At 37.1% G+C, this 27,025-nt stretch overlaps 1 protein-coding gene across 15 annotated transcripts in view; it reads left to right on the top strand.

Moving 5' to 3' along the window:
- NCKAP5 (NCK associated protein 5) overlaps positions 1–27,025 on the top strand; it is a 436,628-nt gene that overhangs the window by 387,761 nt on the left and 21,842 nt on the right. For 14 of the 15 annotated variants that reach the window (XM_040560984.1, XM_040560986.1, XM_040560985.1 and 11 more), the window contains 4 exons: positions 15,828–16,142; positions 18,337–18,473; positions 20,088–20,217; positions 22,925–23,112. In XM_040560984.1, coding sequence (XP_040416918.1) covers positions 15,828–16,142; positions 18,337–18,473; positions 20,088–20,217; positions 22,925–23,112 — 770 coding nt within the window. Of the gene's footprint in view, positions 1–15,827; positions 16,143–18,336; positions 18,474–20,087; positions 20,218–22,924; positions 23,113–27,025 lie in introns of those variants that run through there. The other variant, XM_040560998.1, reaches the window with a different exon arrangement.

Below are 27,025 nucleotides of genomic sequence, written 5' to 3'. Positions count from 1 at the left end.
TGTGACCTTTTCTCAGTAATCAACACTTTGGTAATTTACCAAACACCCTGTTTGAAAGCTGCATGATAATCATTTCTTTGGATCCAGTTTCCTTTTCTCTTTGTTACCGCAAGTGGATGACAAATTCACTAGAGGAACAAATCAGCATTGAAAATGATATACTTGAGCTGCACAAAACACACGATCTCAGTATGTCCTCACCAACCTGAACAGGCTGATAAGAGGTTTCTGAGAAGGTTTCAAGTCTATTCTTAAATCTATATTCAGGGTTCAACACAAAGAAAGATTTTTTTTTTCTTGTCCCAGATATTTCTGTGTGTAAATATCTTTATTCACCCTAGAGGACTTCCAGTGGTCATTCAATCCTCAGCAGTCCCTAAATGTATCAAACAAGCAATTCTGGTCAAAGGCACTGAAGCTCAGGGATGTGAAAGCATGGAAAATTCATCTAGAGGAATTGTTTTATTGAACTGGAAACTTTTTGGTTTGAAATGTTAACTTTAATATGCCACTGATTGAACTAAAGGGCCAATTTCATTCTTTAAGGAAAGCCTGTTGAGAGAGAGAGACTGGTTTTGTCCTCTGGGTACTTGGAATGACATTACAGGTAAAAATAAATCTAAAAAACAGTAATTCTGAACAGACCTGCAATTTGCATTAGCATTGTGGGTACTGTACAGAGCAAATACTTGATAATGCAAGAATTGGTAGTAGCAATCCAAAATCTATCCAGTTGTTGGTGGTACTATCTGGTCCACTAGAAGTACAGGATATTATGTACTGAAGCTGTATGGGGAGTTAATTCACTGAAGCTGTCTGGAGTTAGAATCCACAGCAGAAAGATTCACAGCTCTTGGAAATAAATTATCTGTCTGTGGCATTGACCCATATTGTTTGTTTTGACTATGTCAGGTGAAATTCAGAACCAAGTAAAGATTATAAAGATAAGTGTAGGCAGAATTTTTCAAACTTTAAAGAAAGACTCGTGTCTAATTTCTGTCAAATTTTCATTAGAGGTCCAGGTCATTTGCTCAAAATTGATTCATCCGGCATTAAATGGAACATTGTAGATACTGGCATTTCTATAATACAGAGAAAAGGCCTGCAGATACTTAAAAGGGTTTTGAAAAGACTCAAGCTAGATGGAGGGTTGGGCATCCACACTATCAAAGCAACATTAAAAGTGCATTGTAGACTGTGCTGCTTTGTGCTAGAACAAAACCACACATTGAGGTCAAGGGATTCTTTTGTAGTTGTGCTGTATCCCAGCGCTCAATTCCATTAAAAGTTCTTGATAATCATCTGCCTTATAGCAGGCTTTATCATCTTTTTTTTCTACTTTCCAAGAACAACCCTGCAGAAGGGTTTTGCAGTGTAATTTAAAGGCAATCTGGTCAGAAAATAAAAAAAAAATCTGTCTTTTAAGCAACTTCTAGAAGGTTTTGTCTTCTTCATAGAACATTTGGTTGAATTCTGTGTATTCCTGATGTTCCAGAAAGGAACATTTGTCGGTTGTTGTTGCCATTTTTGCATGTTGTATTGTGTTTTAAAGTCCACCACTCTAAGTTTTGTATGCAGAAAAGTGATCAGACTACATTTTCAACAGAAAACAGGAATGTCCTTGACAGCAAGTTTTATAGAGAAGTTGCTAGCAACTTGATAGCAATTTTGAAGATATAATGATAGCAAACATAGGACATATAAAATGTATATGTGAGTAGGTTCGACATCAAATGAAATGTCAGTGTTATAATTATTTGTATCAAGGTATCAAAATAGTGAAGATGATAGCCTTATCTGTGCTTTCTGATAATGTTTTGTCCAGCATCCAGTAGCTATACCAAAAGCTATAGAAATGATAAGAAAAAAAACCATACTTCCTAAGCAGTTTTTTCTATGAGGAAAAGGTCCTACATTCTCTGTAGTATCCCAAGTAAATTAATTTGTCTCTGACTCTTCTTTTCTTTCTGATTCTTCTGTATGATTTTCCCACAGATACATTCATTCACTGCCAAGGCATTATTTTTCACCTTTCCCCTCATGCCTGTTCACCTGCATTGCTTAAAAGTCATAGTCGTTCTAAACTTTACTGATGTCTGCTGTCCCAGTGTTGCTGCTTATCTGACTCTCCACAAATCTAGACCATGACACAGGGCCTGCCTTTTTGTTTCCATACTGATACCACTCGTAATCAGTGGATCCTCAACTCCAGTATCATCTGCCTTTGTCTATTGGATAGGCCTAGGTTTCTTCCTGAAATCTAGATCTGATGTACACTGGAGCTGAAAAAATATGTTTCAGGTTTTATTTCTAAATGCGTCATTTCATGTACATACTCAAAATGCTTAATTTATAAGTTATTCAATGGCCTATTCCAAAGCTTGATGTAAACAATAGCAGTTCATCTGCTTATTTAATAAGCTTGCACCAAGCTTCCCATAGGAGAACAAAAGATACCAGACAACCTCCTCCACTAAACAAAAGACTTGGTTTCATTCACTATTTTGTAGACTGCCAAAACTTAGGTTATTTTTACTGGACTGCTAAGTAAATAATTATTTAATTCATGTTTTCTCATTCTAAGGGAATGGAAATAGATGTGAAGGAAGCGAGCTTGATTAATGTGGTAAATACATTAAGTCTGACATGCATCATCCTAAAACATGTCCATTAAGCCTGACATATTTGAGCAAACACATTCACGTTAAAGAACCCTCAAAACCTGGAGGCAGATTAGGTGAGGTCTGTAATGAATTACTGAGATAAATGTAACAGAATAAGTGACAGAGGAAAGATGGTGAACAAATTGATCTGAATTACAGCCTGTGCGTTCAGTAAAGAGAGGCGATCCACATCAGAGAGGCAAAAGAATAATCCAGAAGTTGTTTAAATGTCAGGCAAATCCTTGGACGCCTCTAATGCATTTAATGAAGAAGAATATTCAACTGATAAAATGTCTTTTGACCACAAAAGAAATCCTCCTTTGTCATGAAGTCTCAATGCCTGAGAAAACAACTTATCCCTGTCAGTGTTAATTCCTTTCATCAGGCCATTGATAGAAGTTGAGAAGAACCATTTAGCAATCATCTTATCACTGATACAGGAGTTGATTCGTTCATTTACACATGATCAGATAAAGGAAAAATGTTTGTTTTATCTTCCCCATCACCACCCAGTAAAGCTGTGGAATATCTCGAAGTCTCTACAAGTGAGTGTGAGGTTGCTGTCTGTAAAAGCCATCAAACAAAACCAGTTATCACTGAATAAGTTTCCAGCATGGGGCTGTTGTTATTTGGAATCTGCATACTCAAAAGTTTTATGGCTTGATACAAGTTGTGATAAAGTGTGAGATTTTTCATTAATTCTTTATATATGGGCAATGGTACAAGTATGTGTGCATTTATTTGTTCTTCAATAACAAAGCCATTTTCTAAAGCCCTGTGTACATGTGCTGGCTGAGAGGTAAGTATTAAATCTGTAGATGCTGACTAGATTGCTTTAATAAGTGTACTTCCTGGGCTGCAGCATTGAAATGGGACTTCAGTGTAGCAGACAACTTAATGACATGCGCTCTTACTATATTTAGCCAACTTGGGTGTTAATCCAAAGGACTCGTTCTCAATTGCTAAAACAACGCTGAACTAATAAACACCGAAATAAGCTGCTTACCTCTATGAATTCATCCATGACAGCAGTGGCTTAAAAAACAAACAAAAAATTTCAACATCCAGTCCCATAAGTGGCCTGGAAGATACCAGGCAGACCCTCACAACCTCCTTACCTATCATCATCTTGCTATCCTCAGGATTTTTCAGACAAGAGGTATGTGTGAAAGTGCACAAGCAGAACTGAGCTCAGCTGGGTAAAAAGCAGTTATATTTGTACTTTCACTCACTTAAATGTCTGTCAGTTCCTCTAGTCTTGGTGTGCCCAAGACACAGGATACTGGCAGTGTGCTCAGAGGAGGAGCTGCCATGTTGTCATGTGCACAGAAGCTTTATACAGATATTAGTCATACATCTAAATCATGAATATAGAGGGGCAGTGTCTCCACTAGAATTAAAATTTTCTCCTTCTTTCCTTCTTCCACTTCAGTGCAGAATTGGTTGTTTTATTCCCTGGGTTCAAAGTCTGTGGCATTTCATGCCTCCATCTAATTTCCCCAAATCGCTCACACTTGAATGCAATTATCAAGCACTGTTCTACCCCTTTTTGTACTTCAAAATCTTCCTTCTTTGTTCCTTCAGTGCTACTGAAATGACCTGTATCTGTGGTTTACTTACTCTTCTGAGCTCAAGTAGCTGAAATAGGACATCTTTAAAGAGAAACCTTGTTTAGTAACCACTCAGCATTGCAAGAACTGACTTTCTTGTGTGTAGCAACATACCCCTAGGAGCATATAGGGCAGAAGGGACCCCCAGAGGTCCAGACTCCTCTTGTTCAGGGACTTATCAGTTCAGGTTTGAATGTCTTCAAGGATATTGTTCTAAATCTGTCCGTGGCCAATGCGCCATTGCTTTGGGAGCTTTTACATAACATTTAGCAGTCCTGTGTTTTTATGCTGCATTATTCTTGTTACTGACAATCGGTGTGGTCATGCTGTTGAGTGGCCTTCCAAGTCAGCGCGGAGCAGCCTTCTGCAGTGCCTCATTTACTGCCCCAGGGCTTACTCATCAGAAACAGCCCATACACTGGTGCATAAAGCTGATTAAATATCCTCTTCTTCTTCTGAGTTGCTCTGCATCTTTTCAGTGGGGATTTATTAGTTTGGGGGCAAGATAGGAGGGGAATAGGCTACTCTGCAGAATGGAGAGAGCTGCAAGAGGAAGGGCATTATGTTGGTTTGGGCCACTGGAAATGGGACTGTCTGCTGTACTGTGTTCTTCACTCTTCTTTGGCATTTGGGTATTTCTGCAGGGATTAAGTTTGAAATGACGGTCTGAAGGAGTCTATTATAATAGAGTGAAACTTTCTGTGTATTTTTGTAATTGTTACTTATGTAGGCTGAAGATGATGGAGAACCTTGCCAATGTAAATAATAAGAAACTAACATCCATTAGTGTCTTCTAATTTATGTCAGCTTACCTTCGTCACAGTCTGGCAGAGACAAATCATTTCTTTGTACTTTAACAGACAGTACACAGAGCACTTGTCTAATTGCCAGTTCTGCAGCGGTGCTGCAGCTTACTGTCTAGCTTGTCTTCCTTTGGTGCAGAGTATTCATATTTTGGATCAACACTTCCTTATTAGCCACAATGATTTTCTGTTAATTTCATTCTTTTGTCGTTATGGTTATTCACCCAGAAATACTATTTTTTATCACTAGAATGAGTAAAAGTGTGGCTCTTTATACATTATATATAGGATGCAGTCTAATTATTATTCAAGATACTGAGAATCTGCTAGTCTCATTCAGGCTTAAAATGTCAATTAAACAGGATAGTCTGGTTCTTCAGCTCAGAAGTTAATGCTGCTGTGTTGGTTTTCACTGGCTTACAGTCTGACCAAATCTATATTTGTTTTTATCACTCATATCAGGACTGTACCTGATTATCATACTTAATACAGACTAGTATATGCCAGTATTCTCTGTGTTAGTTTAAGTCCCTCTATTTGAAGCTTTTCTATTTTGCATGGTTTTTGCTCCTGGCTAGGACCATCTGTAGGCATTTGTACGGAGCTTCAGTCATGCATTTCCTATTAACTCTAATTCATACACCTGAAATACAACTGAGCAAACTGAAAAACATTCTGAGTATGTGTTCAGTTACTTTAAGCATTTGTTTCAGCTGTGCTCATATGGGCTCTGTGTTCCTTTTCTAAAATGACATTTAGGAGAATTTTCATTGGAAACACATTTTCACCTGAATTATCAATTATATTTAAGCTCTATCAGCATATGTCTTTCTAAATCTGCAGTCTGAGGGTGAGATACCAATTCCTAATTTGATGCTGTCTTTGCCATTTTTAATGGCGTTTGAGGAGCTTTGATCTGTATCTTAAGTCAGAGACTGAACTGTTGACATTTAATTATGCAATTAGTAATTATGGCATCTCATAGAAAAGCAGGCTCTTCAAAAATAAATATAGAGAAATAATAATTATACAATTAGTGCATTGTTTTTAATTCTAGATGATCTTGAGAATTTCTCAGTGTTTGGATAATGCACTGTGAGAAAAAGAAAAAGCAAAAAATATAGTAAATTATTTCCTTACTTACTGTCTTTAACATGCAGAGATCTAGTATGTTGTTTCAAACTGCTCATTCTAATGGTGTTTTTGAAACACCATTTAACATCACATACTTTTTTCTTTTTTCTTTTTTTTCAAAAAAAAACAGACTTCCTGAAAAAAATCACTGTTCGTTCTTCTGGCTTTAAATCATGATGGTTTCTCACCAACCCCTACTTCCTTGCAGCTACTTTCACAGTGATTCAGCTGGTTTGGAGGAGCTGAACTTGAGTACTGAAATTAAAAGATTATAGTTCACCTAAAAGTCACTCAGAGCTCTCTCTGCTCACTGTGTTAATGAGTTTTCACTTCATTAATTAAGAAATAAAATCAGGCTGTTTCAGGTGTGCATGTATATATTTAACTGTTTATTACTAGTACCCTTAAGTAAAGCCATCTGCAGGGCAGAACTAAAAATAAATTATTTAAAGCCTCATTTAATATTTATGTGGCTTTAATTACAGTCTTGTTTTCTATTAATAAACAAAAAGCAGCGATGTTACTAAAATAAATATAGCATGTTCTCCTGTGTATCTGCAAAACCCAGAGCTTTCTGTGCACTTATTAATTGGTCGCTGTTACCAGCGAGAGTATTTATGGTTGCACACTATCACTAGTCCTGTGCGTTGGGAATAGAACATCAAAGAAAGTCTCTCAACATGAGTGAAACCAAACTCCAGTTTATAAGAGATGTTTAAGTGCAAGTAAATCAGCGATTCCATGCCTTTGTCCTTAAGGGCTTCAAATGCACCAGTCAGTGAACTCAAGCCCTCGAGGGACCAGCCAAATAATACCAGCAGCAAATGTTCCCTTGGGCACTGTGCAGCCCGTGTATGGGATGCTACGTGTGCCCTCGGCTCTTCTGTAAATGTGGTCTAATGGAGATGCTCCCAACTAAAGTCAATCCAGCTACCTCTAATAGTAAGAGCAAAAATAATAATCATAATGCTTCTTGGAAGTCTTTTGCAGCACAGTTCCTGAACAGCCTCCAAAACAGCTGCATTAAACTGAGTTTGGGTATTTCCACACAAGCATTACAGATTGAAGTGACTGCAGGGTGGTTGTACACTGCCTGCGAAGCTCTGAGGTTCTTTATCCTTACACCATCACTATGTAATGGGGAGGTGCAATTAGCTCGGTGTTTTAATATGAAGAACTGAAGCATAAAGAGAAAAAGAGAGAGGCCTGTGGTTACATGGAAAAGGCATGGCTGAGGCAGCCCTTTTAGGTTGCCTCTTATGTTTTGCTGATTTATTACGTACAATTTCAGAGTGTGGGGATGAGTCTCTTCTGGGTCTCTTCTATTAGACAGCAGGAAATGAAGGGAAGCATCCATCCATGCCTTGAATTAGTATTTCCATGTTGAGATGTTCCTTAAGACAGCATGCAATTATTGGCTTCTGACCTTTGCATTTCAGGGTACTAAGGGAAACATAAAGACACTCTTTCTTCATGAAAGTTCATGGAAAAGCCAAATTTCTGCATTTCTGCAGATCTGCTGCTTATCTGGGACTCACCCCTTGCATCAGGTGTGAGGACTTCCTTTTTTTTTGTCAACTATTACTCATCTATCAGGATTTCTTAAAGATAGTTGCAGATCTGTAAGGCTGATTGGCAGCTGCAGAGGTAAAACTAAAGGGACATACAGCCATTAAGAATAAGGATAGCTCCCCAAGTTATTTGTAGGCTGGCCTCATTGGCAGCCAGGCTGCATTGGACTGCAGTTAATTACCTTTTACACGGAGCTTAAAGTTGCTGTTCACATGAATTGGAGGTCTCAGTATTTCTATTCTAAAGATTCCAAAGTCGTTTCTAAAGGACTAAAACCATATCTCTTTCTAATATCCTGGCTCCTGAGAACAGTGAATAGATTTTTAAAAAGAAAGTACTCTAACATAATATGGAGAGATTATTCCAGCAGTTGTCTGTTGTAGGACCATGTGGAAGCTGCAGGTACACCTATGTATTTAGCAGACACTGAGAGAAGTGGAACACAAAATTTCAAGCATTATCTGAGTTCTTGTTACAACTTATTTAAAGTTTTGTTCTGTGTAACAACCCTGCTCAAAATAGCTTACCACCAGTTTTTCCAAGTATGCAAGGAAGGGATCTAAATGGCTGGAGGGAGATTGGAAGTGCTTATTGCAAAAAAAATCCATATGTAACTGTTAAACTGGTGAACAGGATTATCGGTACTCACTAATAATTAAAACTAATCTTTTGACTTATTTTGAATTGTATTTTAAAACGGGACTTGAATTGAAATGAGGCAGCAATTGCATGTTTCAACTTAGGAAATATATTTCAAAGATGCAATTATGGGCATGGAAAACTGTGAAGACAACTGTCAAACTGCTGGACAAATGACATATTGAGGTTAGTGATTTTTGCAAAGAACTTTAGGAAGAAGCAGTAGAAGAAATACTAAATTGGTAAAGTTGGTAAAGTCTGTATTTAGTGTTTATTATTATTATTATTATTGCTTTTATAAATAGGCATAAGCTCTAATCCCAGATTCAAACAGCCATGAATTTAGTTCAAGTCTACTTACAGATTCATTATTTGAAAATCTGCTGCACAGTCCTCCTCCCATTTACCCTTTCTTAGTATACATTAGAAATAATTACGTTTCACCAGTGCAGCGCCCAGGGGAGTGTCAGGGCTGTGAAAACTTGTGGTTTATATAGTTTTACTTAGGATAGCCTTCAGTTTTTTGTAGGTTTGCATAATGGTTACATTCAGATCCAGATAGAAAACACTAATGCATTCATCTTTGTTGGATCAAATGATGGCGTAAACCCAGAAGGAATAATTTGCTTAAAATTGACATTGATTTGGCAGAAATACATTCATTTTTTTTGTGGTTGCTTTAGCATTGCAGATGAAGAGAAGGATGTGCAAATAAAGAGATCTGTTTTCCCATCTGTAGTTTAAGTTCTTCCTGCCAATGCCACATGTAGCTTAAAGATGTTTATTAACTGATAAAGCAATTTTGCAGAGACCTATTTACATTTGAGATTTTATTATGAAAAAAAATAAAAAGTATTAATTAATAATTTGGCGTGTTTCATAATACTAGAAAAATGATACTCCCTTTGTGTGTCAGGAAAAAAAATTACATATTCTCTGGTTCCCCGTGTCAGCTTAATAGAAGTCTTGATCTTTCTAATGCAGAGAAAGATAATTCGTTAGAATTTGTGTACTGATGGGATTAATGCCCTTTCATTTTTAGTGGTGTAGGTACTCCTTGTAGAAAGCCCACTTGGTGTTAGATATCTCTCAAAACCTTCTTTCAAGGCTTAAGTGAGTCTGTACTTCTGAAAACAGCTTGCTGGAAATTTCCCAGTGAAACTGTTCTTGATACAGAGCTATTTATGACTGATATTTTTTTCTTGAAAGTCTGCTTTCTGTGGAAAATTCTGGTTGTTATTCAAAAGTTTCAGCTGAAATTTGTGTCAATCATATGCAGTTTAGGAGGCCAGAACTTGAAAATTTATGTGAGGAAGATATCCAACCAGCTGTAGTGGTGAGCACAGAGGAGAACTCCACACTTTTCCTGAGGTGGGATGCTTCTTCAGTAGAAAATGTGTCCCTATGCCACAAGCATTATACAGGAAGACTGGTTTAAGCAGAACGACCTGTGATTTTTTTTTTAATCTTTTTTTTTTTTTTTTGACCCGAAATACAATTGTCCTGCTTGTTGCGGTTCAATGCGTTTTTGATGTTAAGATAGATCGGCCATCACAGTTAAGTGACATACACGCTTCTGTAGCTTTGCTACCTTAAAATAGAAACTGTTTGAAGTAGAGATTATGTCTGTTTGCAGTAATTGCATCTTGGAATCCGTCAATATGTTTTATTAGTATCCTCCTGACTCCAAGTGACAGGGGATGGCTGAAGTTACTGAACTGCTTCTGGAAATCCTGACCCCTCAAGCAGCGCTGAGAGGTGGCTTTGTCAGTCATAGCACGAGTTGGTGAAGAGGCAAAACTTGACTTACAGCACAGTAGGACCTACTTGTGGGACCTGTAAATCTTTTCCTGTGTGCCTGCATCCAAAAATGTCTACTATTATTACGTTTAATTCAAAGTGGGTCAATTGCCCGATCATTTTGAATAAGGTTATGTGTGTCCATAAGACAATATACCTGCTTAATACAATTGCTGATCGAGGCCTTATTACTTTAGTTTTATGGATAAACCTTTGGATCTTGTGGTTTCTGTAAAGATTTTTACACTTGATTTAAGCAAAATAAGAACACTCATATTCTTTTAACTAAGTGCTCAAAATAACAGTGGGTAAATACATGAACTTCTGGAAATTATAACGGTCCCTATGGAAAGGAAGACTGACGTGATTTGTGAATAGACTAATAATTTCTGAAACCCCTTTTAAGATAGGACTTTATTAGGATGTGAATCTTTATCTGAGTAAATATTTTGAAATACTCTCCAGTCATTCAGTTAAGAGTTTGTATACAATTATATGTGGCATTACATCCCCCTTAGTAAAAGTATCTTGAAGAGGTATGTATAAGAAGAGGTGTGTATAAGAAGCTGTGTTTAAAAGCTGTGTTACCATTTTTTGTGTTTTCTTTTGTATGAACTTCATGAAATCTCTTGGATATGTGCTGGGACTCGATACAAGTTTACAGAAGTTCAACACTAGAAATACTTATATGTACCTAATGTGAGAGAGGTTTTGGTCCATTGTGTATTTTGAATTATATCCTATTTTTAAGTATCAGTATAGAGCTTAGCCTGAGGGAGGCTGGACCCACGTCTCTTGTGTTGTGCTGGAAGCAATTCCCTTCATAGTAGCTGTTCTGTGTTTTCTCGTATTTTTTCCCCCAAATTGATTTTCCTTTCACATGTGTTGTGTAAAAAGAGGAACACAGAAGGGTGCTTTGTAAGAGACTGAGAGCTCCTCTTGTTCACTGACCTTAGAGTGACCAATACAGAGGCTTCAGGAGGAACACAAAAATGAGGCCAGCAGTTGGCTTCCCTGGGTATTTTCTCCAAGCCAGCACAATGATTTGTAATGAGGATAGGTCCTGAGCTAGAGATAGTGTCTTTAGAAACAATAACAAAGTTTGAAAATAATTAGGTTTAATGATCTGTTGCTGGTATTTAAGATGTATTTTTAACTGATATATGCTCAGGAGAATGTGACTAATACATTCTAGGTTGTCAGTTCCTGTCAGCAGGCTGTGTTTATTTCAAACTTCTAATTTTTGCATTTTGGAGGAAGACATAAGAAACCTACAGAGGGAGTTGCTATTGTAATTTTTCCCTGTTGAAAAAAATGTCATTCTCAGAATTACCGATACCTACCAGCCTAAGTGTATGTCCCATTTCTATTCTCCTCTTGCCCATACCCTTGGACTAGTGCACAGTTTTCAAAGATATTTTTTATTCCATTTAATTTGGGTGCTGTCTCCATATGGAAGATGGTTTGGTGGTCTATTGATACCAGAAAATTCTGGTGGAACACCAGTGATGTTACAGTGTGCCAAAGCCTGTCCAACTGCACAAACTCCCATGGTGTCCAGCTGATGCAGAACATGGACTGAATGATTGAATGATTGTTTTGCCTATGAAAATATTAAACCTCAAATTTATTCAGGAGTAGGGTGTTCAGCAAACTTTCAGAAAACTTCCTGCTCAGTGTTAATTTCTTGGCTGATGTTTTCTCTAAACGCTTAGTGGGAAAAAGCTTCTCAACATTGAAGGTCTTCCTCAGATTGTCCACATCCCGCTTACAACAGCCTGTCGTCAAAAGATTCCCATGCAGTAAGGAATTTCGTGATCTCCTAGAAATATCTCTAAACGCTTTCCTAATTTCCATTTTCAGTTATATGTTCCTCTACTGTAGGACTTCCAGGCACTTTGTTTTCTGCCTAGAATCAAATCCCTGTGATGGGAGGGAAGGGCTATTTCAATATTTCAGTCTTCTGATTCTAGTCTGACTGTTCAGTAAATGACAGATGGTAAGTCTATCTGTGCCTACTACAAAAGCTAATGCTATTGTGTGAGCTTCTTTCTTCCTTGACAGGGAAAGAGGCAAAACAAAACAAAATCAGGCAAGGAATTTGCCTTGTTTGCCAGGAAAGATTCACAAGCAAAATCAATTAAGCTCAAATACCACTTTTTTTTCAGACTTTAATGTTCTGCAGAAACACTTTTTATCTATCAAGTAGTACTGTTGCAGCATCAGAGATTTTACTTTTACAAATTTTCATTATGTAGTCTTGTGCAGCTCTCGCTGATAACAGCCATTTGAAGTGTCAGCACGACTGATGAAATCAGATGGGCCATGAACTGATTGGTTTGAAAGCTGTCACTGAGATGTGTAACATATTCTTTTTGAATTTGCAGTTGCTTCATAAAAGTTTAAAAACAACACAAGATAATGTTGCATGTTCATTCATTCAGTAATGCAAATTGTTCTCACAGATACTTCTTTGTTTGTTGAATATAAAACGAGAAGGGGTGATTAGTTACTTCCGTTAGTGAACAGTTGACATTAGTACAGAATTTTGTGGTGTACTCTGTAGATTTAGGACTAGGTTTTTCAGGATTACTCGGCGTAGTCCAGTTAGGATTTTTCAAAAATTTGTCTTTAAGTGTCACAGTGGGAGCTGCTGAGCTTTGAGCAGTTTGAAAGCCAGAGCACTTTGTAGTTGAGAGTTAAAAATTAGTGAGATGTTTTAAAAATCTGTTTTCCACATGGTGTATTTCCTTTCTTGTGGATAAAGTGAAGGCAGAATTGATTTAAACTATTTTTCCTTTTAATTAAATGATATGCTTTTGGTGTGTTCCTCTATCACGCTCACAATTATTTTTAAAATGGCAGACCATATTTTCTTGGAAGTATGATTCATGTCTCTTGATTTTATGCTCTGTGTGTTTTCATGGTCCATTCGTAGACATACAAAAGGTAACCGTGGGCAGGACAAGATCTTTTGTACATAGATTATGCAAATTTAAGAAACATGACCTTAGAAGATAAAACAGAGTTCATCTTCCAGTTTGCCCTGAGCGAAGGACATAGCTTTGCTGTTCAGATTTTGAGTCTACTCAGTTTTCTTGCAGTAAGCAGGAAGGACTGGACTGCCTTATTAGTTTGTTAGAGAATGCTTGGGAAGGAAACAATGCTACAAAATCTTTCAAAGTCCTGTGAAACTGAGTTGTGGAATCGGGTCTGGCATTAGCCATACAGACAGCAAAGGGATCTCTCTTCTGATTTTTGCCTTCAGGATGTTCTTTTCTGTGGTGCTTCTAGTTTACTCCAGGTCTGCTGAAGAGCTCTGCATCTCCAATAAACCAGTGTTGCATGAATGTCTTCTTTCTGGTCAAGAAGAAACTGCTGGAGGTCCTTTCTTATCTTATATTTTTCTTTACTTGCAGACTTTGTCACTGATAATCATTAGTTAAAGCGCTGCCAGTCCATGAGCTAATGCATTTTTTAAGTTTATTTATCTACAGTGTAAATGGCAAGGACAGACACCTAACGTTTTAACTTACTTTTCTGTACTCTGTTTTATCCTAAGAGGAACAGTTCACCCACTTCCAGCTAGGTGTTTGACTATGCGAAAAGAAACAAAAAAATATCTTAGGGTAAGGACTAATACTGTACAAGGTTTCAGTAGTTGGAAACCTCCCCGTGACTTAGCAGATCCAAATATAATTCTCTTCTTTGTCACATTTCCTGGACAACCTTCAGAAACTTCTAAAATCATTATGGCACATTAGCTCAAAAATGTGATGGAAAATGTAGTTGCCAGCTGGCCACGGCTTCCACACCTTATCTCATTTTACCAGTGGGAAGAACTAATTGTGGTGTAGGAATTCTGTGAGAGAAATCAGAGTCACTTGTTACCCTTTTAAAACAGGGCATAGTTGTTGGTTTTGTTGATGCAGCTCAACTAGGCCTTGTAAGGTAAAAGTGCTCAATATGACTTCCAATCTTTCTATGATTCTAAATCCTTCATTTTTAATATGAGTGGAGAAGATACTTCACTTCTTTAAAATGTTATCAGGAAAACTGCATTCAAGAGACTAAGAATTACTAGGATAAGATAATGAGCACCATGAAAGTATAAATTGCTCCTCTTTTGACAAGAACCAAGAAACATAAATAAGCATTTATTTGTAAGTAATTCCTTACGTGCTATCATATAAGGCCCATTGAGACTAAGATATTAATGGAAAATGACCATGGTAATGTTCTTTTTTAGAAAAGAAATAGGAAAAACTGTAGAAGAGAAATATTTCCAAATTTCTCAGAGTATTAGAAACACTACAGAGGAAAAAAATCACAAAAATGATTTGACATAGGGCTGCTAACTACAACAGACTTACATAACAAATGGGGATATCATTAAAAAAAAAATCAATACTCAGGAACACAGGAAGCAGAGATGGAAAAGATGTATTGGGTCATATTTTGCATCTCCTGCTAGAGTACAGTTGTTCACTGCAGTATGTCTTTTATCCAGTGTAGCCTTAAATTGTTCAAGCAAAGGAAATTCTTCTACTTCCTTTGGGAGTGTCTGCCACAGACTGAAGATCTTGCTGTCAAGGGATGTTTCCAGATGTTTAACCTACATTATGCTCATTTTCCAACCATTAGTGCTGAAGTTCCCTTCTTGATGTTTATACATCTCAAAAGGACTTTGCCATCATGGTCTCTTCAACATTGTTTGTTCAATTTACAAACAGAAGGCAAGTCACTGGGAATGAGCAGAAAATGTCAGGGCAGGATGGTGATGTTACATACTAGGTGCTGGAAAAGCAATGGGCATGTATCTGCGCTTGCATCTTCTGCTATTCCTTGTTTAGCAGCATATGTTTCCAGTAGGGTGAATTAGCTGAAGAGCTGTGTGTGACCATCCTGCTTCCAAACCAAGTTCTCAAGGTATCCCTGCCTGGCACTGTGTTGTAAGATGTACACTTACCCAAAGTGGGATGTGCCGATCCAGAGTGTGACAAGGTGAACAAAGGCATAACTGTTGCTATCCAAGTATATGAGGAAGCTCTGAGAGACCAGTATCTCTAGGAAATATATAAATTAATTTTTGGTAAGAATAAATGACAGATTTTGGTGAACACATTTCTTCTTTTAAGAGAAACAATGAAGTAAACAGAAATAAGGAGAAGCCAAGCCTTTGCGCGGTGTAGTTCAATTTAGCAAGGGGTATGTTACCCTATTTAATCCCTCACGTTGGTGGTCTCCAGACTTTCTGTGGGTCTTCAAACTAAGTCATTTAAAATTCCAGCTGTAATCACTTTCTAGGACAATGCCCTTCCTATTCATTATCACATCATAAGTCTTCAGCAGGCCAGTTTCAGTGTCTTGGCATGTTAGATTCATTGCACCTGAAAATGGTATTTCATTGCACACACTTAAATAGATGTATTGTGTCAAAAGCATGCAAATGACAGGTAACAGTGTACTCACAAAATGCAAAATGTTTTTTTCCCCTTGAAACCTTCCCTTGAAGATGCCCTTTTTTCCCGTAGACCCTTTCACTGTCTTTAAGAACCAGCGACTCCTTTAGCTCCACCCTGTCACACAATTTTCCTGTGTCTTAGAGTCTTGCTGCCAGATGAGGACACTGGACAGCGGGATCGGAACCTTCCCCCTCCCTGACTCAGGGAACCGATCTGCAGGGCGACACATTTCTAAGCAAGAATCGACCTTGGAAACAGAAGCCCTTGCACCGTCTGAGCAAGTTCTTCTTTCAGCTCCTTCAGTAAGAGCCAAAACTCTTGAGCGAGAAGTGCCTTCAACAGCTAAGAGTCAGGAGTCTGTGGAAAGCATAATTAGTCACTCAACATCTGATCCGGCCATGACTGCCAAAGGTATACGACCTTTTCAAAGTCGCCTTCCAAAACCAGCTTCCTCAGGTAAAATGTCAATTACACTGAAAATCACATTATTTCTGTCCTGATGTCTGTTTTGATTAGCAGAAATCCTACAATAATGACGATTGATAACAGAAATGTTAAATGCAGAGCAGAAAATATTCTTTCTGTGAATGCATAAGGTTAACAAGTTTGTGACCTGAGCCATATGGAAATTTTGCTACACATAATGCTTATCTGTAACTGAGGAAGAAAAATGCGTTAAGTACTTAAATCCTTTTCTCAAGAAACAGTACTTGACGAAAAAACATATGCCAGCTTTGGAATTTGAATTGAATAAGAATGCAGATGTTCAGCAGTATTCAGGATCAGACTTTGTAGCAAAGTACAATGCATAGCTGTGCTGTGACATAGAAAAGACACATTCATAAAGACTTGCTTTTGAAACCAGAGTAAGGATAAATATTCATTTGGCCTCAGTGCATAAATTCTATCCCACTGAATATATGGCCTTGACCTCAAAGAGGACTCCTGTTATTTTACTACATTATACAAATATTTATGTATATGAACATAAAGTACTTCACTTTAACTTATCAGCCAAGTAGATGTTTACTATAAAGTATAAAACAAAAGCTGACAAAGGAATAAACGGAATAACAATTCAGCAAAACATCAACAAATAACTTCGTATTAGTAAATAGTTCTATTTAACTTTGTGCAATTCCTTATAAATGCACACTGACAATTTGTATAAATTTTTGAAGGTTTTTGAGCAACTAATATATATGCCAATAATGTTAGAAATCATTACTTATAGCATTTAGCTTCATAAAACAATTTTTCATGTATGATAGGTATGGAACAAAACTCGGCAAATGTAATTGGTTTAATGGGGAAGAGTGTTTTTTTTTAAATCTTGATCAAATGCAATGTCACTGGTGTTATGGTTGTTAACACTGTCAACATAAGTATTTTTTGCCCATATAACAACTTGTAAATGCTTAACTTCCATAAATCTGTATTGCTCCAAGAAAGATTCCATAGAATTAACATGTAAGGTTAAGTATAAAGTTTAAGCTTAGTTTAAGACCATCAAATATGTTCTGCTAATGAGTTGATGCATATTGAGCCTAGGAGGAAAGAAGGCTCTTTAATATGTTCATAAGATGCATAACAGAAGAATTCTAATTAAACGTCTTAGAACTGGTTGTTTTAGCAATATTCCCAGTGCAGTATTGTAATGGTATAATAGACTGCAAACACACATGGTATGCTTCATTGCAGTCTCCCCTGCTCATCTCAAATCAAAGCTAAATAAAAGATATTTTAATACTTAGAATTTTTTAAATAAATGTACTGTTAATTAATGGTACGGCTAAGAAGGATTCAGAAGAGAAATCTTAGTTATAGATTATATGCTACATGCTTGAATAGCCACATGTGTGACCTCAGTTCAGCATTGTGCTATAGAGTAGACTCCATGATTAAACACTGTCATTATAACAAATTGAATAGAAACTGCAAGCACTGAATTGCTTCATAAGAAGTCAGTAGCAGTAAGATTGTTCTGATCTTAATGCTAATATTCACTGCACCAACCTTGCAAGGTTTGTATCTTAATTAAATTGTCATGAAGAGATGTTAAAAAAAAGTAGTATACACCAGACAGTGAAGTCAACTCATTCTTTACTAGAATATTTTCAATTGAATCTTCTCCTCTCCCTCATTTTTTCTTCCAAATTACAATTATCACTTGATTCCATGTGCACCATAGATCTTCTTCGATGTTCTGATTTTGCATAGTGCAAATATAGCAAATAAAAAGGCTAGCTGATTGAGAATTTCTGCTAGAAAGGTACTTCTAATTATATTTATGTTAACATGCTGTTCTCTCTCTGAGAACATAAAATAGCAAAGCAGATCCTACAATGCCTGGAAGTAGTTATTGAATGTTTTTTCTTATTTGAAAGAACATATATTGTAAAACTAAAAGAGGGATTTAAGTCCATGCCTTCCTCTTCTCTCGTTAACTGGAAAAGGCTTTGGATCAAATTCTGCCACTATCATTGTTAGAATTATTTCAGTAAAAAGGTAAGTAGTTCCTTTGAATAGTAAGATACTATTTGACACAATAAAAGTATCATGATTAGTTCCCATTTTTTACCAAATTATAATTGAAACACTCAAGATGCTGATGAGGCCTACAGTTTAAATAATGTCTCTCTTAATTCAGGAATAATTAACCTTGCAAAGCAAGGTGAACAAGAACCAAGTTCTGTGACCTCTGCCTCATTACAGCTTACCGAAGAAACTGTGGAAAATAGAAAAGTTCTTCCAGGCTGGACCACCAAGAAAACTACTAAAACAAAGGTATAACTTAAGAAGTGTCATCTCTTAAATGAGATAGGTATTGTGGTATAAAGAGTCAGAAATGGTGAATGTTATTAATACAGTGGAGAGAACTAACAATCTAATAGCTACATTTATTTTCTTGACCTTCATTAGCAATCTCATTATTTATTATTAATAATAATACAGCACCAAAAGGTACTTTGTCCTCATGGTTTGCAAACCATGATTAATTAAAATGCACAGCCATTTTATAGGCAAGGAAATCGAGACCTTTTTACCCTGTTTTTCTCTTCTAGGAACTTGATCTTGCTTGTTTGCTTTCCTTTGGAGATTCAGATCTGTTGTGTTTTGGTTTTATTTCCCAGGTCTAGGTTTCCTTTTCTGTTTGGCTGTGTAGTATGAGTGTTTGAGCAGCTGTGCTGAGAAAGTATTGTGAAAGAGAAAATAGTCTTCTTACGTGTTTCTGTGGGGTTTTGGTTAATCCCTGCAGTGATCTGTCTGTCCTTTGACATTTTCAAGAAAACTGCAGAAAGAACGGGCAAATACACATACCTGTGTAAAAGCTACTGCTGATGGTTGTTATTCATATTCAGGAACACCAGGCTGCCAAGTCCTGTGAGAAGCACAGGGTCAGCAGGTTAGCAAGTAAAGAGAACAACCCTCTCAAGAAAGAGGGCATTAAGGCAAGGAAGCTGTCAGACTTTTAGCTAATAAGACTTGCATTGTAAGCGGCTAAAAACCTTTTGTTGCTCGACGTTTTTGCATGTCTGCTTCATCCATTTATTTACTGACTGGAGTATCTCCCATTTTTATATAGCCCATGCTCTGGATATCTAGGACAGAAATAGAGTGAAAACCATGGCTTGTCTTGTCTATTATTGGTAAACTGGCAGTGAACCCTCCGTGGTGCAACATGCTGGCTTCCAAGTCACAACCACATTACTGTCATATTCGCCCTGCCTCAGTTGCGACAGACGAGACCCAAAAACGCGTTAACATGATGCATGGGTAATTAGTCTGCTTCAGAGTCAGGAGCTTAGTGTGTGTGTAGCAGCGTGGCTGCATCTAAATGGTTCTGGGACTGCAGCTGACTTGCACCCTCCCAGTTTTAGTAGTAGAGTAGTGCTGGGCATATCTGGCTGCATGCAGGTATCCTCAGGTCTGGTACCCACTTCACAGCTATGTACTTCCTCTCAAGTGAATGGCCTTCTGCATCAGTTAAAAGCTGCACCATGGCTGGGAAGATGGGGAAATTAATATTGCTGTTTGAAAAACACAGTGAGCCATGGATAGGCAGTTGAAGTTAGGACAGTAGGTGGTAGCTGATTACTTACCTGAAGGATAAGTGGCTAGTTAAACTGGTAAAGCAGACATTTTACCAATTGAATTATCCATTTCCATTGCATGAAGAATATAAACTGTTCCACTCCTCATTCCATCTTCTGCATTATTTTGGTATCTGATTTATATATATCTTTGTTTTTTAATTTTTATTTATTTAATTTATTAATTTATTTATTGTGGTATATTTATTAATTTATTAATTTATTTAATTTATTCTGATGTATATATGAATATATAATATGGATGATTGGCATCATCTGAGTGATTGCAATACCCTTATTTGTACAGGACACAGCTCTGAGAGTGTGCACTTATTCTGCCAGCAGCAGTGACACTGAGCCGGAGCCAGAGTATGAAACAAATTATTTTCGAACCACAGAGGAGACATTAGTAGAGTTAACAAAGGGCAACAAACAAGGTAATTGAAAATTTGTAAATAAGAAATGTGTATCTCTCATCTCCACACTGACTCAGCAACAGATAATGTCCTTCATTGGAGTCTCTAATTTTCACTTTCTAACCCCAGATCTTACTTCAGTCTAATTTTCTATTAACTTTTTATTGCTTTTTGCTTTTTATTCTATTTGTGTATCTTTTTTTCCCCTCTTCCACTGTTTTTGCTGGCAAGGGCTTAACTTGTAGGTTTTTATGCATAAAATGCTTCAGTGTAGGTAAAAAGTCTTCTGTTACATTATTACAGAATTTAAAAGGTGACTATAAAGATACCTTCCCCCTTATTTTTTTTAATTTTATTAGCTGGTTGTAATAACCCAATGATCAAGGCCATAGTTTTCCAGCCTCTACATCAAAATGATGTTGGTTGTGATGCCATAGTGAGGTTTCCCTCAATGTCCCCCATGTATATATTGCCATTTTCAAGTATCAAACCTTTTTGCAGCAACTGATAGCAATTTGGAATTTACTGAATTCCAGTAGATGAAAGCACCTTAAGCAAAGTTCTTGAGATAATAGTTTTCTGTGTGTTTAATAACCCGGGAAATTGCTGTCTTGTCATGACCACCAGCTTGCCATGCTGCCAGCCACCTTTCAGTGCAGATGGGTGTCCCCTGGGAGCGGGAGGAGACAGTGGCTGATATCCTATGCAGCTGATGGCTTCCCTGCTGGTGATGAATTCTGGCAAGTGCAAAGGCCAGTGCAAGGTCTCAGCTACCACTGAAGCCCTGAGAGCTTAAGCAGCACTTCAGCGATACAGAGGATTTGTGCCGGCTCTCAGCACAGCAGTGAGCCTGACCTAGCAGAGATTAGCACCTACAGTAGATACTGCAGCGATGAATGCATTAAAAATGCCGTGGACTGTTAGATACTGTAGACAGGCATACTGTGCTCTTTAGTGTCTGCTGGGAGTTGGACTTAAACATTTGGCATTTTCAGAAATAATCCATTTTGTGTGATTCCACCACAGAAAGAGCAAAGTAGGAAGCTAGGACCATTTATTTACATTATTCCTGTAACGTTCTATATTTAATCTGTATGAAACATTGGAAGTAATTTAACTCAGCCAATAAACACTTCTTGTTACTGAATTGCTTTTTACAAATCACATTCTCTTGCTTTTTTTTTTTTTCCAAAGGGGTATATAAGGAATTCTTTCAGTATTGATCACAGTTTGAAAAAGAAAGGATTTTATCATGTGTAAGCAATTGCGTTAAATGACAGCAGATTCCAAGTTTAGTGATACATAAGCATGACTTAAAATCACCGTTTTACACAGCAAACCATTAATTTTGTGTATACGTCCAAATTTTTGTCTAGTAAGAGAATTAAAATTCATAGTTGTGACTGAGACAAATAGAAAAGAAAATTACAAAGCATTATTGCAAAATTATTTCTGCCATGGTCATTCTTTCTGAACAGGGTTTCTGCTCTGTGCTCTATAAATGCAATTGCCACATCAGATTATTAACAATACTTTATTCCATGCTGTGTTCAAAGATCTTGACTTCTTTGTGCACACAAGTGATATGGCCTCAAAACATCCGCATGAGACAGGGGCAGGGGCTGCAGCAAACCAAGTCACTGAGTATATTTTAATATGCATAGATAATTATGTTTATTAGACGAGTCCTCAAAACATTAATGAACTTTCCTTGTAGCAGTATTATAATGTTAGAGTGATTTTCATTTTCCATATATGAGCAGGAAATTGAAAGATTGAGAGACTGACTGCCTAATGCAAAGACTATTAAAAGTCAGTGATAAGACCTTCATTGATTTGGTGGGCTTTGGATGAGACTCCCTGTACTTTGCCCAGTGTTACGGAGAAAGTCAGTAGAATAGCAGGGAATCGTCCAAATATTCCAGTTTCTTCTGTTTCAACCATGAGAATGTTTTGATTCCAGTTTCATAGAGGTTTTATTCTGATGAGATTCTTTAGGCTCTGGAGGCAGAGGCTCTTCTAATGTTATAGGTTATAAGATAGAGTTGAAGTTTGTGTAACAAGAAGTGTGAGGAAAGAAGCTAATGATCAGTCAAGCCTCTATCCCCTCTGCTTTTTATTGAAGCTGCAGAAAATTTCTTTGTTTTTGATCTTCAGTATGAGTTTTGAGCTTTGGACTTTGGAAACTGAGGTTCTACTCCTCATATTCTTGTATTACAATAGGATCTATAACAAATGAACAGAGCCTGTTTTTTAACCTTGCTAATATATTTTTATACTGTTGTTTTCATTAGCTAAAATGCAATTACAATGAAAGAATTATCAGAAATAGTCAAACTTCAAACTGAAAGACATGCTAAAGCAGCTTAGCATATCTGCCCTGGAAAGCTATTAAGAGAGGAGAATGAAAACTTACAGCAAATAAATAAATGGAACAATCCTCCCAAATTAACCATCTTGTCCACATTTAGAAAAGAAAGGAAATTAATTTTGGCTTTCTCATACCATCTCTTTCACCTTGAATGTTAAATATGAACAGTCCTGTGTATGTGTATTGATTGGGGAATTAGCAGCTAGTATTCTAATGTTTTTTATTACCACTGAATTCCAGATACCTTAAAATACTTGAAATACATTTTGAAATTGTAAAATTACATTACAGTATATTTAGACTGTGTTTCATCAAGTAAATAAGCCATAATAACATTATTTTTAATAACTCTTACAGCTGAGCAGGAAAAACAGAAGCAGAGAAAGTCAAATCTGGGGAACCCGATGTCAATCTTGGATTTATACCAGCACAGTCTCTATGGCCATTTTGGAGAGGATGGACCTGAACAATTAGCACATTACAGTTTAATTGAGCAGCTGAGTGGACCTTCCAGTAAAGACAGCAGGGGCAAAGAGAGCCCAAGTGTGAGTTGCTATGATTTTTATATTACTTCTCATTTTCTTCATGATTTTTACTTGCTGCTTGTTTTCTCCTCAATGTGTTGGTTAGTTACTGAAACCAGGCAGACCTAAAAAACCAGCTTGACATCCAGAAGAGTAAAGATCTAAATATTTTTAGAACGGGATGTTACATTGTGATGTTTGTCTGTCATAGAATTAGACTTCCAAAATTGACAATTAGAGACAGTCTAGAGCTAGCACTCTGCCATTAAAGAGGAGTTGACATTTAAGGCTAGCAAGAAAACGCAGAATTTATCTTTTAAAGCTGCTCTTTCATACATAGTTAGCTAATATGTGTAGCACAACATGCAGTAAATGACTTCAACATCTGAAGTAGTATTCCTGAAAATATGAATGAGACTGTGCTATGGAAGGCAGCTACCTTCTGGGCTCTGGTGCAATGTACTTGATGGTAGCTCTGGTACTCCTGACTTGAGAGTTTTAAACATTATTTTTGTGATCAGTCCTAATCTGATCGGTGGATCTTGATGCTAAACAAAACCAAATTAGTTTTCTCCCATTATTTTATGTGAACCCACTTCTTATTTCTATCTCATAAAAATGCTGAACCTGGTATCATGCAGTCTCAACATTCCTGAAAAGCACCCCTTCAACCTGTTCTTTTTTCTCATGCCTTCTCCTCTCGTTCTCACACTTTTTTCTCACTTGGTCTCTCCTTGGCTTTAACAAGCCTACTTGTCTGAAAGCACAGACACCCAGCCATGATCCACTGTTATCATTTTGCCTCCATATTATCCAGCTCTTTCCCCAGCTCTTTTTCTTCTTTTTAAATGCAAGCTCTTTTATTTCCATGCCTAAGCAATTTTGGGTACCTTACAGTATAAACAAAGGTGGTAGCAGAAAATAATGAATGAGCTGCCGTTTGTAGCATACTGATGTAGTTCATGAAGTGAAAAGAATTTTTATCTCTTCCCAGACCCCAGTTTTCGGTTTCAGAGAATCACAGTGCATTGCAACTTCAGAGGTGATTAACTCTAACCAAAGTTAGAGTCTTAGAGCTTTCAGGAATTTGGGCCAAGTGTGCAGAAGGAATGTGTGGAACAAACTGGCAGTGCCCCTGTTTATGCCAGCTCTGCTGGCATAAAAACCCCGCTTAACTGAATATTAAATTGACTCACAAACTTCTGAAATCTGTATCAGCCTCATTTCCCGATCAACCAGATTTTACTGGTACCCAGAATATGATTCAATCTGAATATATTTGAGCCATATTAGAAAGAATATTTTTAAAGAATCTATTTTCATAGTTGGGAAGAAGAAAAGGGGAAAAAAAAGTAGGAGAAGAGCATTAAGAAGGATAGATGAAGGAAAATAATATGAGCATCCACTTAATTCCTCACCTTGAACTTTTACAGATTCATAGCTTAATTATGTAGATGAGATGAATTATATAAGTATATATATGTGTAGATATATACATAAAATGAGTTCTGCCTTCTGAAGGCCAAGGTATTTTGCTATTAATGGAGCAATTAGATTTGGTTCCACTACAGAAAAGTTGCTCAGAGTTGTGTCTGCTTTTAATTCATTCTTCTTGTGCATTTGTTGTACACGACAAATCTCTGCAATGCACCCAATCAGCACCAAGGCTTAAACAAAACTCATTAAAATAGCCTTAGGGTCCTTGTGAAAATCCATCATTAAACTGGCAGGCAACAGGTATAACTCAGCATTAACTTTTTTCATGCATTATGGTGGGGGGGTTTTGAGATTACTTTTGAGGATCTGAAATAGCTCTCAAAACAGCATTGCCTCTCAGTGAGCAGTGGAAGCTCAATAAAGTGCTAGAGATTTGCCTATTAGTATTAAACTTTTCAAAATGACAAATGAGAAGCGGTAACCATGAAAAGTAGGTTGCCCCGAACTCCTTGTTTGAACCAGAACGGCAAATTTTTCTCAGCTGTAATTTGTCCAATCTGAGAAGATCCACAGCCTGTTTAAATTAGAACTGTGTGATCTGGAACTTTACCCACAAAGAGGGGGGACACCAGTTACCAAGACACTGACAGCCAGCAACTCTTAAAAAAAAAAAAAAAAAACAACAGATACATTTTGAGGGGGGGGGAAATGCAGCTTTCATGCGGAATATTTGACATTTTGAAAAAGGAAATGTTATGTGCTTTGAATTTCCTTCCCAAATGGTGTGTGTGAAGCCTTAAGAAAAAAAAAAACACAAGTGTCGTGATGGACAGAATGAGTTTACTCTGCTTGTCGAAAGAGCAGTGTGCTGTATCAGTCTCTTAGTCCAATTAAATTGGACTGTACAGCACCAGTAAGATAGTGGCTTCAGACTGGGTGCTCTAATGAGTCATTCTGGCAGGGAGCTCTGTTAGCGTGGACTTATCTCATTTGAGTTGTCTCCTTCTCACCGAACTTATTCACCAGTGTTACCCCCAGAGTATACACACAAGTTTTATCAGCAAAAAGTATTGCACAGAAGGAGTTTCAGAGGGGAAACGATCAGTGGGCAATTCCTATAATAAAGGGACACTGAATGGACAGTTTGAGAAATCAAAAACGCTTCTACACGTTGAAAGAAGAAGTATTTATTGTTCCAGTTCCTTATCTGCAAAGTCTTAAACAGCATCCTGGTTAAATTCTCTTGGCCCTAAAACCAATTTGATGTTACATTTATTTTGACCTGGGAAACATATTCCAGAATAATGTCATTCTTTTGTACACTGCAGTATCTTGGACAAGAAAAGCAAATCATAGTGTCAAAGAAAGGAATAAAATACATTGAGTCGTGGACAAAACTTTCAGTTAAATTAACAGCCATGGTGTATTTTCCTCATGTAGGATTTTCAGAACTAGAAACAATTATTTTTATATGTATCAATTAAATTAATTTTAATTAAACAGGAACTTCTCTGATTTAATAAAACATATGCAGTGCCAAAGTCCACTGCAGTCACAGCGTGGGAAAGACACCAATTCAGTGAAACTTCAGAGAGACCTACATTGCACAGCTGCTTCTCCTGCTAGTGGCAGTTACCTGCTAGCACCTTGAGCAGTTTTCTGACATCGTGATTGCTACCGTATTTTCTCAATGAAAAAAATATTTCATATTTCAATTAATTTACTGCTCAGATTTTAAAAGCTCGTTTTTTTTTCTTATAAGAATCCAGAAAACAAGATGAATTTCTCTCACCCAAGCCTATTGTTTATTGACTTATTTTATGATCAAATGAGAAGCAATACAAGTCTTTTTTTTTGCCTTCTTTGTTCACTTGGAGAAGTAATGGCATTGTTCAGAGACTTTATTACTTAATCATCCTTATGATCCCAAAGCATCATGAAAAATGTGTTTTCTTTTCTGTCCGTAACCAACCATCACACACATTTTTTCTGTGATACGTCTTGGTTGTATCTGAAGGAATAACTTGAGGAGCACTTTTAAAGAAAAGATCATTCATGAAAGGGGCTGGTACCCATCACAAGTTTCTAAATTCTCTTGCTTTCCCTCAGTTGTGATGACATACATGAGAAATCTGACATTTCTATCACAACTACTATGTTAACTACATCAACAATTTAACTAAGCAGCTCAAGTAACTGAAGAGGCTTGTAGGTGCAACATGACGTTATGGTCTTACTCAAAACAGCAGAGTTTGCATGCATTGTACGGATGATTGATGAAGGAGATGCAGTGCTCAAATCACCGTGTCTTGCAATTCAAGTAGATATTAGAGCTTGTTGGCAAATACAGGAAAAGGAAAAATTAGAGAAGTTGCTACTGTTTTGGCCGTACTTACATTTGGGACTGGCATGGCGGCATTCCCAGATAAATTTGAAGGTTTTTTACAGATGAGTAAGCTGATTGGGAGTTAATGCTATATGATTATCTCATTGTGCT

This window comes from Cygnus olor, chromosome 6, assembly GCF_009769625.2.
Source record: "Cygnus olor isolate bCygOlo1 chromosome 6, bCygOlo1.pri.v2, whole genome shotgun sequence".
NCBI lineage: Eukaryota > Metazoa > Chordata > Aves > Anseriformes > Anatidae > Cygnus > Cygnus olor.
The sequence above is the reverse complement of the archived record's forward strand: the minus strand, read 5'-3'. Positions and strand labels throughout refer to the sequence as shown.